The 19,095-nt window shown below is 31.8% G+C and overlaps 1 protein-coding gene across 3 annotated transcripts in view; it reads right to left on the bottom strand.

The window, feature by feature from the left end:
- LOC114330085 (b(0,+)-type amino acid transporter 1) overlaps nucleotides 1–19,095 on the bottom strand; it is a 156,146-nt gene that overhangs the window by 2,045 nt on the left and 135,006 nt on the right. For all 3 annotated transcript variants that reach the window (XM_028279398.2, XM_028279400.2, XM_028279397.2), the window contains exon 9: nucleotides 9,943–10,114. In XM_028279398.2, coding sequence (XP_028135199.1) covers nucleotides 9,943–10,114 — 172 coding nt within the window. The remainder of the gene's footprint in view (nucleotides 1–9,942; nucleotides 10,115–19,095) is intronic.

Raw genomic sequence — 19,095 nt, 5'->3', positions numbered from 1 at the left:
AAAGTGAATAGTGAAAGTTCTAACATCATCATCATCATCATGGCATTTACACTCCTAGCGGAATGATTGCCGCCCTCTTTGGGCTCTTCCGATTCATTTGACGCAGGGAATAAGTCCGCATTAACATTTTGATTTTACGATTGGTTGTGTGACTTGGTGTTTATGCCAGATTAGACCAAGAAGTGTAAAATATAAATAATTATAGCGTTAAATTAATTTTAGGAGATTTAAACGCAAAAATAGGAAGTGAGGAATTATATCAGGGAACAATAGGTATACATAGCCTGCACGATATAAGTAATGACAACGGGCAAAGAATCATAGATTTTGCAACAGACAAAAAAATGGTGATAAGCAGTACAAAATTTCCACATTAAACTATCCACAAAGAAACATGGGTTTCCCCCGATATGAAAACAAGAAACCAGATCGACCACGTCTTAATAGAAGCAAGACATGCTTCAGACATTTCAGATGTGAGAAGTCATAGAGGGGCAAACAGCAGCTCCGATCACCACCTTGTGCTAATTAAATATAAACAAAAAATTACCGCCAAGAAAACAGAGAAAGGTGAAAAAAAGATCAAATACGTTTCAGACATATTAGCCTCTAATGAGGAAAAGAAAGCAAAATATGAAACGAAAATAGAGAACATAATTGAACAATGCAATCAAGTAAATGAAAATCAGGTCAGAAATATCGAAGATAAATGGAGGGTTTTAAAAGAAGCAGTGATAACAGCTGCAAAAGAAGTAGTAGGGGGAAGCAAAGAACCTAGCCAAAAAGATGGTATGGCAAAGATTGCCAGAGACTAACGGAACAAAAAAACCAAGCTAGGCTTAAAATGCTGAACAACAGTACGGAAGAAACCAAAGAGGAATATACAACAAGAAGACGACAATTAAAAAAACATCTAAGGTTTTAAAAAGAGGAAACATAATAAAGAAAAGATTGAAAGGCAAGAAGAACATGAACAAAATCAAGAAATAATACTATTCTATAAGGAAATAAATAAATCTAAAAAAAGGTTTCCAACCAAGAATAAAATTATGCAAAGACAAAAATGGGGACTTAATAGCAGACGAAAGAGGAGTGCTAAAACGGTGGAGAGTATGGTGACATAATCAGCTGGACATTAAAGGACCTAGAAAAATTTTTTACATATTTTAAAAAAGCGGCACAGACTTATGGGTCTAGAAGTTAATGTCTCAAAGACAAAGTACATGATAACAACTCGGGAAAAAGTACAAACGAAAGGTAACATATCTCTGAGCGGGCAAATATTTGAAAGAGTAGACCGTTTCAAATATTTAGGATCAACAATAACAGAAGGAAATAAAAATAGTGATGAGGTAACAGCAAGAATTTCACTTGGGAACAAATGCTTCTACAGCCTACAAAATATCATAAAGTCAAAATCAGTATCTATTAATTCAAAAGTAAAAATATACACAACAGTAATGAGACCTGTAGTAATGTATGCATCAGAAACATGGACCTTGACTAGTGAACAAGAGGAACAACTTCTTAGATGGGAAAGAAAAAAGGAAAATATATGGACCTATGCAGGAGAATGGCGTATAAGAATGAACCACGAAATAAATAGAATGTTTAACAGACCGACTATCATAAAAGAAATACGAAGTAAACGACTGCGTTGGTTAGGACACGTAGAAAGGATGGATGATAAGAGAAATACAAAAAGAGTACTTAGAAAAGAATTAAATGGGAAGAGACCGAGAGGTAGGCCTAGAAAGAGATGGATTGATGGTATTAATCAGGATTTGAAAGACCTAGGAATACAAGAATGGGAAAAACAAGCAAAGGAAAGAAAAACATGGGCAGCTATAGTCAAACAAGCAAAACACACATAACGCCGAAAAGACCTCCTCAAAAAAGAAACAAGAAAGTAATATTTTAGATAAATATAGTTTAGAACTTTTGAGGAGTATGCGTGTGGCTGGCCTCCACACCATGTAAAACTTTAGAGCCTATAGAAATCCCAACGGGCGACCATGGGCTGTCAGCGGTCATCGATGATGTGTGACTTGGCGTATTCTACAATATTTCTCCATTCGTTCCTGTTTTTGCTTATGGTTATCCATTCTCTAACTCCCATCTTCTCAAGGTCCTCAATTATCTGGTTCTCCCATCTCGTTTTCGGTCTGCCTGATACTGGTCTCCATTTGGTAATTTTCTTGATAACTGCTTCTGGGGTTTCTCCGTTCTATATGTTCCATCCATCTGAGTCTCTGTGCCTTGATAAATCTGACGTCTTCTTTCAAACGTTCTTAGTTCGTAGTTAAGCAGTTTTCTAAATTCATTATTAGGTACCTAAGCTTAGCAGGCCTGCTATTCGCGGTGTGCAAGTACTTGGTGCAACTTTCTTAAATAATTCATATTGTCCTATTCACTGTATTGTATATTTCATACCTACTGTCATTGAAGAAGAAAAATTATATATTGTTCCATAACATTGATATGATATGAAATTATTATATAAAGGTAAATTTAATTCATTGTATTTTGCTTGCGGTACTGCATTTTAATAACTAATTTTATTTACTACATACAATTGTTTACGTTTTAATAACATAACCTAAATCTTATTTTTTTGGACTATGGCAATTATCCAGTAACCAGGATTAATATAATTGGCCAATATAATTAAAAGTGCGAAACATGTTGCTGAGCGTAGAAACCAGGTGTCGCTTTGCTGAACTTGCACGGTCCCAATTCTCCGAATGATTTTTCTCTCTAACCCCTCAATTTTTCTTCATTTTTCTGTGCCAAGCACATTACTTCAACGCCATATGCGATTACTGGTCTAATTACTGCGCTGTAAATTTTCTGTTTAGTATTCTGAGTAAGCTTCTTAGCTTTGAGGAAGTTGTCGTATTTTCAGTAGGTTTTGTTTCCTGCCAGGATTCTTTCATTGATTACTATGCTTCTATCATTAGTTCCATTAACTGACGTATACAATGTAGCCGAGTTATTTAAAGTGTTCTACTTTCTAAACACATATTCGCCAATATTTAATCTTGTCACATTAACTGTATTTTTCTTGAGCATGAACATATTAGGTATTTTGTTTTATTTTGATTTATTGCCAAACCTCTTGGATGTTACCTTGCACAACGTTACAAATGTTAAAAGTTATTTAACTATATGGTATAGCCTAATAAAATAAGAAAAATCGAAAGTGTAATTCCGTACAGGTTGGAACAAATTTTATATCAAAGTTTAGGTCAATACAAAAGATTTTTTCAAAAAAGTATCCAAATCGTATAAGGTGATCATTGTTTAAATAATTAAAAAGGGGTTATTTTTGCACAATATTTACTTTTTTAACTGCTAAGGTAATTTACATTTCAATGAAGGCCTTTAGGATTTTTTTTGCAAAGCTAAAGGATAAATCTTTCACCTAAAACTTACCAAATTTAATTTGACCCCCTATTTATTTAAATAATTATATATAAAATTTAAACATCAAATTTGCAAAAAATTATTTGAAAATTGTTTTAATTTGTTTATAATTTGTTTTTTTAATAACGTCGCGGGGATTAAACATTTTGAAATGCCATTTCAATAATCGGGTTTCTGGGAATTTTTCACTATACTCTGGGCTAATTAGCAAAATTCATGGAAAAGTTATTTACCAGCAATTTTATTGCTGGAATCGAATTATAAGATCCTATATATTAATAATATAGGTATGCAAAGTCCGCAGATAGTGTGCTACTTTTTTTATAAACAAAATGGCGCCGACAAATCGTATTTTTTTTTCAATTATTGCTCTATAACTCCGAAGATTTTAACTTTACAACAAAAACATCCAAATAAAAATTCACCGCAATTAAATTCTGCATAGAGATATGTTTTTCACGATTTGCTCCGACGAAAATTTTCCTCGGAAAATGCGGGTATTCCTAACAAAAACTCTAATATAAAGTTAGGTAAGTAATTATTAATCAATAATTAAATAACTTAGTGACATCAAAGCTTTCTTGGTATAGATTGTAATTCTAGAAGCCGGTGAAAATTAAACGAATATTTTAGCAACAATTCAATTGTTAATTAACAATTTACGATCGCAATAATAACCAAAATAATCATGATACATTGATCAAACTTATAAAGATTATAAAGATGAGATGCTTATTTAATATTTTATTGACAAAATATGAATTTTTCTTTTTTTTTTGCATAATCTTTCAATTTTGAAAAAAAAAATGTTTATAATACGCTGGTCTAATTAGTAAAGTACAAAGAAAGGTTACTTACCAGCAATTTTATTGCTGGAATCGAATTATAAGATCCTATATATTATTAATATAGGTATGCAAAGTCGGCAGATAGTGTGCTACTTTTTTTATAAACAAAATGGCGCCGACAAATCGTATTTTTTTCAATTATTGCTCTATAACTCCGAAGATTTTAAATTTACACCAAAAACACTCAAATAAAAATTCACCCCAATTTAATTCTACATAGAGGCATGTTTTTCCCGATTTGCTCCGACGAAAATTTTCCTTGAAAAATGTGGGTTTTCCCAACAAAATCTCGAATTTTCAAATAAATTTTTTGGGCCAGTAATTATTTATCAATAATTATATAGCTTGTTGAAATAAAAGCGTTCTTGGTATAGATTATAAAGTCAGAAGCCGGTGAAAATGAAATGAATATTTTAGCAACAATTCAATTGTTAATTAACAATTTACAGTCGCAATAACAACCAAAATAATCATGAGACATTGATCAAACTTAGAAAGATTATAAAGGTGTGATGCATATTTAATATTTTGTCGACAAAATATAAATTTTTCATTTTTTTTGCATAATCTTGAAATGTTTAAAAAAATTGTTATAAACAAATTAACATTTCTTAGAAATTGTTTATTATATTCTAATTTTAAAAAATACTTAAAATGCGTATTTCATAGGTCTTGAAAATGAATGCTTTAAAAAAAATTTTCAACCATTTGCAAAAAAGTTATGAAACAGCAAAATAAATATTAGTCCAGGGCCCATCTGTTTTGAGATGGACGTTGAGAGGTGACTCAAATTTTTTTGCCGAAATTGCTTGAAAATAACTCAAATAATAATATTTGAGTTATCCTCCCTCTCAAAAAGGTCCGGAACATTGTTTAAATAATTAAAATGTCAAAAAATGAACGAAAAATTCGATTTGTTTCTTCGTTTTTTGATTATAACTTTAAAAGTATTCATTTCCCAGAAAAGATGTACTGACATAAAAGTTGCATAATTAAATTTCCTACAATATAGAATTAGTTAAAAGTTGAAAAAATAGTCACCCTTGTTGCAAAATAGCAATATTTGCGAAAAAAACATACAAAAACAAGTATTCGCATTTTACGTTTTTCAACCATTTATGCTACACTTATGACCTTCATATTTTACCCAGAAAAACTTTATGATACAGTAAAACAATACTGTAAACTTCATTAAGATCGGTTCAATAGATTTTGCAAAATAAATTTTGAAATCCAGCTTTCGCAAAAACAATTCATTTTTTCAAAATGTTACAGGACTAAAAATAAAGCAGATAGCAAGTTGAAATTTTTTTTGCGTATAGAAGTGTACTGTACCTTTCATTTGCAATTTGCAAAATTAAAATCAATTAACTACCACCGCGTCAGGAATTGTTTTAAATAAACATTAATTATTGGTGCTACGCGCAGGACAGCGGTGTTCGATTCACATGAAGTTGATTTCCACCAAAATTTCTTCCAATCTTCATCTAATATATTATTTTCTTACTCTATATTTTGTTGTATTTTAATATTTTAATTCCACAAAAATCAAACTAATTTTATTATTGTTTGTGAAATATTGTTTAAACAATTGTATATGTTTAAAAATAATAAACATTTATTCTCAAGTTAAAATATATGAACAAAGAAAGTTTTTGCTAAAAAAGTGTTATTTCAAAGGATAGAGTATGTGTTATTATTTTGCAATAAACAAATTTATTTATTTATATCGAAATGTAATAAAAATTAAAATGTATCAATAATTATCAAAGGTCATTGGAATGCCCAATCAGAGCAAACTATCCGGTGTCCTGCGCGCAACACCAATAATTAATGTTTATTTAAAAAAATTCCTGACGCCGTGGTGGTTAATCGATTTTAGTTTTGCAAATTGAAAATGAAAGGTACAGTACACTTCTATAAGCAAAAAAAATTTCAACTTGCTATCTGCTTTATTTTCAGTCCTGTACCAGTTTGAAAAAATGAATTTTTTTTGCGAAAGCTGGATTGCAAAATTTATTTTGCAAAATTTATTGAACCGATCTTAATGAAATTTACAGTATTGTTTAACTGTATAATATAGTTTTTCTGGGTGAAATTTGAAGGTCCTAAGTTTAGCATAAATGGTTGAAAAACGTAAAATGCGAATACTTGTTTTTGTATAGTTTTTTCCCAATTATTGCTATTTTGCAACAAGGGTGACTATTTTTTAAATTTTCAACCAACTCTATATTATAGGAAATTTAATTACACAACTTTTATGTCAATACAACTTTTCTCGGAAATGAATACTCTTAAAGTTATAATCAAAAAACCAAGAAAAAATCGAATTTTTCCTTCATTTTTTGACATTTTGATTATTTAAACAATGTTCCGGACCTTTTTGAGAGGGAGGATAACTCAAATATTATTAATTGAGTTATTTTCAAGCAATTTCTGCAAAAAAATTTGAGTCACCTCTCAACGTCCAAATGTACTAATATTTTTACAGATGCGCCCTGGTCTATATACGATTTCTCCGTTGTTTAATATTTGTTTTAATTGTTTCAAAGCTTAAAAGTGAGTCTATGGTACAATCTAATTACTCACAAAGAATGTCAAAAATTAGTGCAATGGTTATATTTTAATCAAAGATTAAAAATACTTTTTTTTTGTATTGTCTTGTACTGTATTAGTCGACTTTCGCGCGTGTAAATTACAAAAAAATATATTTATAATCTTTAATTAAAATATAACCGTTAACCTTATAATCGATATTTTTTTGTAAATAATTAGCTTGTACTTTAAACTCACTTCTACGCTTTGAAAGAATTAAAAAAATTATAAACACCGTAGTAATCGTATGTTTACTTTGCTGTTTCATAACTTTTTTGCAAATGGTTGCAAGAAAGTTTTAAAGCATTAATTTTCAAGATATTTGAAATGCGCATTTTAGCTATTTTTTAAAATTATAATATAATAAAAACTTTCTGAGAAACGTTAATTTGTTTATAACTATTTTTTTAAACATTTAATGATTATGCAAAAAAATAATATTTTGTCGACCAAATGTTAAATAGGCATCTCATCTTTATAAGATTTCAAAGTTTGATCAGTGTATCATAATTATTTTGGTTATTACTGCGACCGTAAATTATGAATTAACAATTGAATTGTTGCTAAGATCTTCGTTTAATTTTCACCAGCTTCTGGAACTATAATCTAAACCAAGAAGGCTTTTAAGTCACCAAATTATTTAAGTATTGGTAGATAATTACTTATCTAAAACTTAATTTGAAAATTAAAGATTTTGTTGGGAAAACCCACATTTTCTGAGGAAAATTTTCGTCGGAGCAGATCGGGAAAAACACGTCTCTATGCAGAATTTTATCACGGTGAATTTTTATTTGGGTGTTTTTGTTGTAAAGTTAAAATCTTCGGAGTTATATAGCAATAATTGAAAAAAACACGATTTTCGGGCGCCATTTTGTTTATAAAAAAAAGTAGCACACTATCTGAGGACTTTGCATACCTATATTATTAATATATAGGATCTTATAATTCGATTCCGGCAATAAAATTGCTGGTAAATAACTTTTCCCAAAAATGGCCTATTCTCCGATAATCAGCCCAGACTACTAATTAACAATTTTTTTTTGTCGTTTTTTCTTCTTCCTTTTTTTCCTTATAGTAAAAAACATAGTTTTGCTTATACCGGTTGTTTCATTAAAAATGTCCAATCTCTAAGTTGTAGATTCTAGACCTCAAAATATTAAGATTTAACTAAAATCACTTAAATAAAATATGGCTCCTTATTGAGTTACAGGGTGTTTTATTTAAAAATTTAAAAAATATTTTTGCACAATATTTTAAAACTAGGTATTTGACGTATCCTTTTCATACTTGGTAGAAAGTGTAAGTAGTATAAACGCTATGAAATTATGTTAAATACACGTTTCCGGCAATTACCAGAGGCGTACGACAGGGGACAGTAAATGGTTGACCCTTCCCAAATTCTACGTCACTGGTGAAATTGCCATTTTAGCACAATTTTTAGATTCTCCAATAGTCTCTATGTAAATAACATTCTCTTCACTCGTAACAATAAAGTCATTAGTTTTCGAAATATTTGAAGTTAAACATATAACGGCACAGTTATTTTGATTAATGCATTGTGCCGCTTAATTTTTAGTTTCAACTATCTCGAAAACTAATGATTTTATTGTTAATAATGAATAACATACTCTTCAGTCTAAATGATAAAATCATTAATTTTCGACCTATTTGAAATTCAAAATTAAGCGGCACAAAACATTAATCAAAATAACTGTGCCGTTACATGTTTAACTTCAAATATCTCGAAAACTAATGACTTTATCGTTACGAATGAAGAGTATGTTATTTACATAGAGAGTATTGAAGAATCTAAAAATTGCGCTACAATGGCAATTTCGCCAGTGACGTAGAATTTGGGAAGGGTCAACCCTTTGGTACGCCTCTGGTAATAGCTGGAAACGTGTAGTTAACATATTTACATAGGGTGTATAGTGCCTACACTTTCTACCAAGTATGAAAAGGAAAGGTCGAATAGTTTTAAATTACTGAGCAAACATATTTTTTAATAAAACACCCTGTAACTCAGTAAGGAGCCAAATTTTATTTAAGTGATTTTGGTTAAATCTTAATATTTTGAGGTCTAAAATCTATAACTCAGAGATTTGACATTAATAATGAAACAACCTGTATAAGCAAAACCATGTTTTTTACTATAAGGACAAAAAGAAGAAGAAAAAATGGCAAAAAGTTTGTCAATTAGTGAAAAATTCCCAGGAATCCGATTATCGAAACGGCATTTCAAAATGTTTAATCCATGCGATGTTATTAAAAAAAACAAAATATAAACAAATTAGAACAATTTTCAAATGCCATTTAGAGGGGAGTTAAATTGAAAATTGAATGTATCAATACATTTATCGAAAATATACATAAAAGTAATGACACCTTACATAGATTTATATTCTTTTGGCAACAACCGCGTTTTTGCAGTTGAAAATATAGTAATATTTAATAAACAAATTAAATATCCCATAAATTATTAAATATTTTTTAACCAATTTTTTTTTTTTTTTCGTTTAATGCCAATATCGTAGCGCAACTTCCCCTATGAAATAAATTAATTTATATTATTTAAAACGCAAATAATATTTTTTTTCAAATTTAATTTTTAAATTTTATATATAATTATTTAAATAAATAGGGGGTCAAATTGAATTTAGTAAGTCTTAGGTGAAAGATTTATCCTTCAGCTTTGCAGAAAAAAAAACCTAAAGACCTTCATTAAAATGTAAATTACCTCAGCAGTTAAAATAGTAAATATTATGCAAAAATGAGCCCTTTTTAATTATTTAAATAATGATCCCCTTATATGATTTGGATACTTTCTTGAAAATATCTTTTGTACCAACCTAAATTTTGATATAAAATTTGTTTCAGCCTGTACGAATTTACATTTTGATTTACATGTAGTGTAATCTTATTTTACTAGACTAGTATGCAACCAACTCCTGGGAACTATCCCGTTTTAATTTAAGTATTGTACTTTTTGTAATCTCTTTTGAACACCTTTTATCCCCTTAAATTAATGTCTATTTTGTTAATAACCTATTGCTGAATAGTTTCAAATACATACCCATAACAGTCGAAGGCCTTCGGTTTTTGTAGACACACCAATAGTACACAAACGCTCCTATTAGCATAAATCCAAGTGCCATCAAGTACTTGGGAGAAGGTTCCAAAACTATGGGAATTATACTTAAATATAACGAAACTAGCAAGATAAATGCTGGTATTATAATCGGCACCTGCAATGTTATAAAAAGAAAATGGTATTATACGAAACGAATACTAATAATAGTGGTTCTTAGCCTAATAGCGTTGATTGATCAATATACTGGAAGATACGAAACTAAACCGGCGTTTATATACATCACTGATTTTAGAAATAGATGGCACTACCAGTTTTTTAGGTGCGAGATTGAATTTACCTGATCAGTATTCAGGTAAATTTGGTGTTGATCTTTATTCACTGGTAGCCGGTGAGTTTGAGATTGGAATTCGGATATGCGCACAGATCCAAGGGTATTTACAGACTTTATTATTACGTTCGTTTTTATGAACGCATAGTAACTATATTATGATGTCCTTATTCTTTCAGTATAGATAATAATAATACTTATCTAAAAACTATTTTTAAGTTCATATAATTATTATTTATAGATTTGATTCTATAATTAAATACAAGTATTTATAGTAATTACAACAAAAAAATATTTATTTATTTTCATGCATTTAAAGGTCATGTTTCTCATAACATAAATCAAAAATACAGCCGTTATAATGAAATCTCCTTTTTTTTGATAATTTTTTTTATTTAGAATTTGCTTCAACCTCATAGGGTTATTAGCATTGAGCTGTATTTACATGAAATTGAAAGCGAATCAAAAAGTTAAGAGGATGGGTACTAACTTTCGGCTTCAATCCTATTTAAATGGGATTAATTTTTTCGAATCCTGAGAAAACTTATATAGTCCGTCTAAGTTACTTACCGTTGCACGTCATTATTTACGTTAGAGATCTAAGTTGACATTGTTTCCCGATTACAAAAAATTCTTGAATTCATTTTAAATCAAATACATCACATAATTTTTGCGGTAGTGGATTATACAGCAAAACAAATTAATATTCAATGTAAATAAATAAAAACTTTAGAAATAGAAAACAAGAATTAAGTTATAATCTTACGTTAAAGTACATAATATAAACAGTAAATATAATGAAACATACTTACAGTAAAGAATATAAACAAATATGAAGTGTCATCACCGCAACTGTCAAATAAATGTTACCAATTTATGCCAAAATATCACCTTCGTTCGATTATAGTTACAGTGTATTCCGTGCAAATGTGCTTCATAAAAACGCTTTATAATCAATTTATACAATTTAAATGAAACATATTATTGTGTATTTCTTTAAGTTAACATTAATAGAAATCTTTAAATATTATTTCTACGCGTATATTATAAAATATGCCTAGTGGCTGTAACGCCAGTGTACTCGGCAAAGTGATTCTAAAAAAGAACACACGCTAAATAACTACTAACGCACTCACGGTTATTAGACTTTATTATTTTTATTTAGTAATGTCTAAGAACCGTGTAACGCACTAACTATTACCGCCTAAATATTTCGTGTTGGTATCATGTGACGTCTCGGCCTATGACGCGGATGACGTGCAACGGTTAGTAAATTAGATGGAGTATATGTAATTTTGAAAAGTTTAAACGCAGGGCCGAAAGTCTATAAAGACTTCTATAATGTTTATTTTAATATATGTTACAGGGGTGAAAAACTAAGAGAAAATTTAGTGTGATTTTTAATTTCAAATATCTCATTCAAAAGAAACTTTTTATTAATTCTAAGGGACTTTCGGCCCTCGGTAATAAAGAAATCTTTCATTCTGCGTTTAAATTGTTTAAAAATACTCATTAGTTTTCTCAGGATTCGAAAAAAATGAATGCACTTAAATAGCATTGGAGCCGAGAGTTTGCGCCTATCCCCTTAAAGGGCATGTTTTTTATGTCAAATACAACCGTCATAATGAAATCTCGATTTTTTAATAATTTACATATGTACCTAAACCTACTAAAAATTGGTTGTGAAGTTACTAACTGAACTGTTGAATTTGATATTTTTATAAGCTGGGAAGTAAATTTCAAACCTGTGACTTATTATTTTCCTAAACATTTATTTAACTCATGATGAAAAATTAATAACATTACTATTTTTGCCTTCGTTAAAATAATAATGTCAAATATTTATACAGCGTGTCTACTTAAGTTGGAAACATATGGGAAACTTTTTTATTATTTATTTTACGAAAAAAAGTTATTCTTTATAAAAAGTTCTGCATACCCCAACACCTAAGATTCAATCATTAGATATCAAATTTTCTTACGAGACATGTCAAAAAATATGAATTTCGGTCAAGGGTAAAGTACCTTTATTTCTCTCAATATCGAAAATTCTTACGGTAAAAAGTTGTTTGGAGTTAAAAACTAAGATCAAATATGCAATTACATGTTTCTAATTGAAAAAAAAAACATCAACATCGTTTTTAATTATTACAAATATGATAACTCGTTTATTATTCATTTTACGAAAAAAAGTTATTCTTTGTAAAAATCTTTGCATGGTCTAAAATCTAAGGCACAACCATGATATATCAACATTTATTAATTTTATACGAGGTGTGTTAAAAAATATGAAATTCGCTCAAGATTATAGTACCTTTATATTTCACAATATTTCAATTAGAAGGATGTAATTGCATATTGAAACATAGTTTTTAATTCTAAACAACTTTTTTAATAACCGTTTTCAATATTGTGAAAAATAAAGGTACTTTACTCTTGAGTGAAATTCATATTTTTTTATATACCTCGTATAAAATTAATAAAATGTGATATATGATGGTTGCATCTTCGGTCTTAGGACATACAGAGCTTTTTATAAAGAATACTTTTTTTCGCAAAAGTAATATTAAAAGAGTTATCGTATGTGTAATAAATAAAAACGAAGTTAGTATCAATAAATTTGAAAAAAATTTGGAAAATATTTTTTCCAATTAGAAGCATATAATTGCATATTTGATCTTAGTTTTTATTTCCAAACAACTTTTCATAATAAGAATTTTCGATATTGAGAGAAATAAAGGTACTTTACTCTTGAACGAAATTCATATTTTTTGACATACCTCGTATAATATTGACAAAATTTGATATCTGATGATTGAATCTTAGGTTTTATAGCAAGCAGAACTTTTTATAAAGAATAACTTTTTTTCGTAAAATAAATAACAGAAAAGTTTCCCATATGTTACCAACTTAAGTAGACACGCTGTATATATAATACCCCTCTATATTTATCAATCAACGCTAATGGTAATCACTAGAAATAATTATTTCATTTAGCCGGTGGTCTCCAATAGACTGCGTACAGCGTCACGCCGTAGAAAAATTGATCATTTTCGTTACTTTTAATAAACTTTGAAGGACAAAAACCATCTTACAACCGAAAATAGTTAAAAAAGAGTAATTCTAAAACAAATTACAATAGGGAACTTGCATAAATTTTTAAATATTAAAAACATAAAGTAACATGATCTTAAAACGCTTGCATGTAAAAAAGACAAATATTCTTAACCCGTACGCTTATTACGAGGTTTTGAAATGCTATAAAATTCAAATTTTTTAGAAGGCGCTTGAACGTCCTTCTATTGGTCTGACGTCACGCACCACAACCCGGCTACGACTCGAGCCCGGTTAAAAACGCGATTTGAGTATTACGGGAATTGTATATAACATTTTAATCGCATTTAATTGGAAATTACCAGATATTATTTGTATTCTTGCATAGTTCTACAATCAGTTTATTTAGTATCAAATATTTTGTAGATCTGACCTTAACCTGGTACCAGTTATGGAGCTCTGTACGGGAGACATGACAGCTGCCAGAATTAAACTGAATTGCAATGGGTTGGTTACAGAGTTGATTGTTGCGTCTCTTTACCTTCCTATTGACAGTAAAGAACAACTTTCAGGGACTAACATAGAGAACCTTCTAGAATACACCAATGATAAGCATACAGAACTTATCATTGGAGTCGACTCCAACGCCCACCACATCATTTGGGGAAGCAGAGATACAAACAATAGAGGTAAGTTATTTTTTGAGTACCTTTGCACTACTGAACTTGATCTTCTGAACAGGGGTAATAAGCCCACCTTCAGGACATCAAGAGCAGAATCACTAATCGACCTAAGCCTATGCTCTATGGGGATTGGGAACATAATATCTGACTGGCATGTGTCGGATGCGTTATCCTTATCGGATCATGCATACATATGCTTTGAGATAAACTCAGTCAAACCGGAACCAAGGTTCTATAGAGACCCTAAGGTGACCGATTGGGAATCCTTTAAGAGGGATCTTGGAACAAGGGTACGGAATTATCCTAAAAGGCCAAAAAACAATGTTGAGGTTGAGATGGCAGTAGACTGGTTGCAGCATGCAATAGTCGTCTCATATGAGGAAAACTGCCCGTTAAAAGAAAGTCGCCCTCCCAGGCAAGTAACTTGGTGGAATAAGGAGCTGTCTGATCTCAAAAGAGAAACAAGACGGCTCTTCAATAGGGCGAAGAAATCAGGTGATTGGGAAGCATATAAGGCTAAACTGAAAACCTATAATAAGAAAATCCAATCCGCTAAGGAAAGATCCTGGAGAGAATTCTGTGAAAACATTGAAAGTGTACCTGAAAGCGCCAGGGTTAACAGAATCCTCAAAAGAGATAACATTAACAAACCCAAGTCAATGAAATTGCCCAATGGAAAGTATACGGACACAGAGAAGGAGGCTGTAGAGCATCTTTTAAGTGTTCACTTTCCAGGGTCGACGCAATTGACTGCTAATAACAATCATCAAGCAAACAATAGCCCAACCAAAAGGGACTGGCTGACCTCTGACGAGATCTTTGGTTCTCACAAGGTCAGATGGGCTATTGAAACTTTTGAACCTTATAAAACTGCGGGACCGGATGGTATATTTCCTAAGCTTCTCCAGGAGGGTCTGGAAATAATCATGGGTCCCCTGATCACAATATTTAGAGCTAGCCATGCTCTGGGATACATTCCCAAAGCTTGGAGAAGGGCAAGGGTGGCGTTTATTCCCAAACCAGGAAAAACAGATTACACCTTAGCAAAATCCTACAGGCCTATAAGTCTGACCTCATTCATGTTAAAAACCATGGAAAAAATCTTGAACGAACACATCAAGAAAAACAATTTAAATGAAAATCCACTGCACCAACGGCAATGGGCGTATCAGGCAGGGAAATCAGGTGAAGCCGCCCTGCACAATCTAGTGTCGGAACTCGAAAGGAGTCTGCATCAGAAAGAAGTCGCCCTTGCTGCATTTTTAGATATAGAAGGTGCATTTGATAATACCTCAATCGAGTCTATACAAAGCGCACTGGTGAGGAAGAAAATCAACAACACAACATGCAAGTGGATTATTCAGATGCTTCAGAGCAGAATAATATCCACAGATACGCATGAAGATACCATAAATCTGAGGGCAACTAAGGGATGCCCTCAAGGCGGTGTATTGTCACCGTCATTATGGAACATAGTTGTCGATGATCTGATTCATGGGCTAAGCGCCCAAGGAATCTGGGTCCAGGGTTTCGCAGATGATATCGTGATAGTAACTAGGGGAAAATTTCCCAGCACTGTTGCGTATCAGATGCGATATGCCCTTCACTGCATAGAGAACTGGTGTCTGAAAGAGAACCTCTCCGTGAACCCTTCTAAAACTAAACTGGTAGCCTTTACAAATAAGAGGAAGCTTACTGGACTGAGTGAGCTGAAATTATTTGGAGAGGTACTGGAAAGAACCAATGAGGTTAAGTATCTAGGGGTAACCCTGGATTCCAAACTCAATTGGAATACTCATATTACCAATATAACCAATAGGGCTAAGCGACTCTTCTGGAACTGCAGACGAGTTGTAGGTAAAACCTGGGGATTGAAACCAAAGGTGATATGTTGGTTGTACACATCAGTGATACGACCGACAGTTACTTATGGGTCAGTACTCTGGTGGAGAAAGACGGCTTTGCAATCTTGTGTGACCACTCTCACCACCCTACAAAGACAAGCGCTTCTGAATATAACAGGAGTCTTGAATAGTACAGGAACGGCTTCATTAGAGGCTATCACAGGTCTCCCTCCGCTGAAATTGTATATTTCGGCGGTAGCCTTTATGACCATCCTGAGGCTCAAAGCAAACAATACTTGGAGGCCAAATTATGTATTGAATAGCCACACAAACATTACTGGGACTATACTTGAGGAATACATCTTTATGATGAACTTAGATATGATGACACCAGAACTAATCTTCACTGAGAAGATTAACACAATTATACCATCTAGAGAACAAAAAGTCCCAAACATTAATGGAGACTTAATATGGTTCACTGATGGATCTAAAACTGCCCATGGTACTGGATCAGGAGTCTTTGGGCAAACATGTAACTATAATAAATCTTACAGCCTAGGTCAACATACAACGGTGTTCCAGGCTGAAGTTTTTGCTTTGGTGGCCTGCATTGATGAAATAATTGATGAGGACCCTAAAGCTAAGAGAATCAACATTTACACAGATAGCCAATCGGCTATTCTGGCTGTAAAGAACCCTCTCACCAAATCAAAACTGGTGAGAAACTGCAAAGCTCTCCTCAATAACCTGGCAAAAGACAACAAAGTGTCTTTAATATGGGTGCCGGGTCATGAAGGGGTGCATGGGAACGAACGAGCAGATATGTTAGCGAAACAAGGCTCGAGAAAAACTTTTGAAGGCCCAGAACCTTTCTGTGGCATCACTAAAGATGCTATGAAAAACGAGGTTCAGAAATGGCTGATAAAGAATCATCAAAATAAATGGAGAACCACTCAAGGGCAAATCCAGACTAAAAAAATAATCAAGAATATTGATAAAAAACTCTCGAACAGTTTGATGAACCTCAATAAACGAGAGATCAAAACGGTCACTGAAATGGTGACTGGACATTGTCGTTTAAGAAATCACCTATACAAACTAGGTAAGGTGAATGAACCATGGTGCAGAAAGTGCGAAATGGAAGAAGAAACTGCCATACACATACTATGCTATTGCAGTGTGCTAGATGATGTAAGGCAGAACTTCACTGGTCAAATGAGGTTTGAACCAGAAGAGATCTTAAAACTACCAATAAGAAAACTGTTGGCCTTCGTTGAGGCCACAGGACTTATTAAAGTTTAAGGAGAAGAACAGGGTTTGGTACAAAGGTCTTATGACCAAGTGCCAGAGACTAACGAGTCTCGCCTGAGTTAAGAAGAAGAAGAAGAAGAAGAAGAAGAAGAAAGGTACTTTACTCTTGAGTGAAATTCATATTTTTTTATATACCTCGTATAAAATTAATAAAATGTGATATATGATGGTTGCATCTTCGGTCTTAGGACATACAGAGCTTTTTATAAAGAATACTTTTTTTCGCAAAAGTAATATTAAAAGAGTTATCGTATGTGTAATAAATAAAAACGAAGTTAGTATCAATAAATTTGAAAAAAATTTGGAAAATATTTTTTCCAATTAGAAGCATATAATTGCATATTTGATCTTAGTTTTTATTTCCAAACAACTTTTCATAATAAGAATTTTCGATATTGAGAGAAATAAAGGTACTTTACTCTTGAACGAAATTCATATTTTTTGACATACCTCGTATAATATTGACAAAATTTGATATCTGATGATTGAATCTTAGGTTTTATAGCAAGCAGAACTTTTTATAAAGAATAACTTTTTTTCGTAAAATGAATAACAAAAAAGTTTCCCATATGTTACCAACTTAAGTAGACACGCTGTATATATAATACCCCTCTATATTTATCAATCAACGCTAATGGTAATCACTAGAAATAATTATTTCATTTAGCCGGTGGTCTCCAATAGACTGCGTACAGCGTCACGCCGTAGAAAAATTGATCATTTTCGTTACTTTTAATAAACTTTGAAGGACAAAAACCATCTTACAACCTAAAATAGTTAAAAAAGAGTAATTCTAAAACAAATTACAATAGGGAACTTGCATAAATTTTTAAATATTAAAAACATAAAGTAACATGATCTTAAAACGCTTGCATGTAAAAAAGACAAATATTCTTAACCCGTACGCTTATTACGAGGTTTTGAAAATGCTATAAAATTCAAATTTTTTAGAAGGCGCTTGAACGTCCTTCTATTGGTCTGACGTCACGCACCACAACCCGGCTACGACTCGAGCCCGGTTAAAAACGCGATTTGAGTATTACGGGAATTGTATATAACATTTTAATCGCATTTAATTGGAAATTACCAGATATTATTTGTATTCTTGCATAGTTCTACAATCAGTTTATTTAGTATCAAAGTGAATTTTATAAATCTTTAGAAATTGCTACTTTTAAGTGCTTAGGCTATTCTGGGGATTGTATAGTACATTTTAATCGTCTTTAATTGAAATGCTAATGGTAAGTTTACACATGATACAAGCATGTTATTTAGCGTGGCAGTGAATAAAATTAAGATAGCTATGATGGTAGCCAACGTTCTGAAAGAACATGGTACATGAAGAAGAAGAATGGTAAGTTTAATTTAACTCGACCAACTTGTGGATTAAAATTACAAGATCTTAAATATTTACTAATTAATGGAACAGATTTTGCAAATATTCTCAAAGCATGCATTGCTTTCGATTATGCCGAAATCATCTCCAAGAGACATAAATGTGTGTCCTGTTAATTAATTGAAACGTATACAATCTTCGTCTGTATTGTAACTTCATCATTACACACGTATACTTCAGAAACATCATTTTAAATTGTTTTACTTCATCTTCTTTCGCGTCTTCATCACAAGATAAAGAATCACTTTCATTATACCAATAGTCATCACTACCATTATATTCACTTACTTACTTGCTTAAGCCGTCCTCTTGTACCTTACGGTGTCGAGGTAAGTGGAGAAATCAGACGTCTCCATGCCTTTCGGTCAGTAGCTAGCCTTTCTGCTTCTCTCCACCCAATATTCCTTTTTACGCAAGCCTTTCCAATATCTGCGTTCCACGTTCCTGCTGGCCTGCCTCTTCTTCGTTTGTTGTCGGATGCCGCTTTCCATACCCTCTTTACAGTTCTACCTTCAC

The sequence above is a fragment of the Diabrotica virgifera genome, chromosome 2, assembly GCF_917563875.1.
Source record: "Diabrotica virgifera virgifera chromosome 2, PGI_DIABVI_V3a".
NCBI lineage: Eukaryota > Metazoa > Arthropoda > Insecta > Coleoptera > Chrysomelidae > Diabrotica > Diabrotica virgifera.
This window is presented reverse-complemented; position numbering and strand designations above follow the sequence as displayed.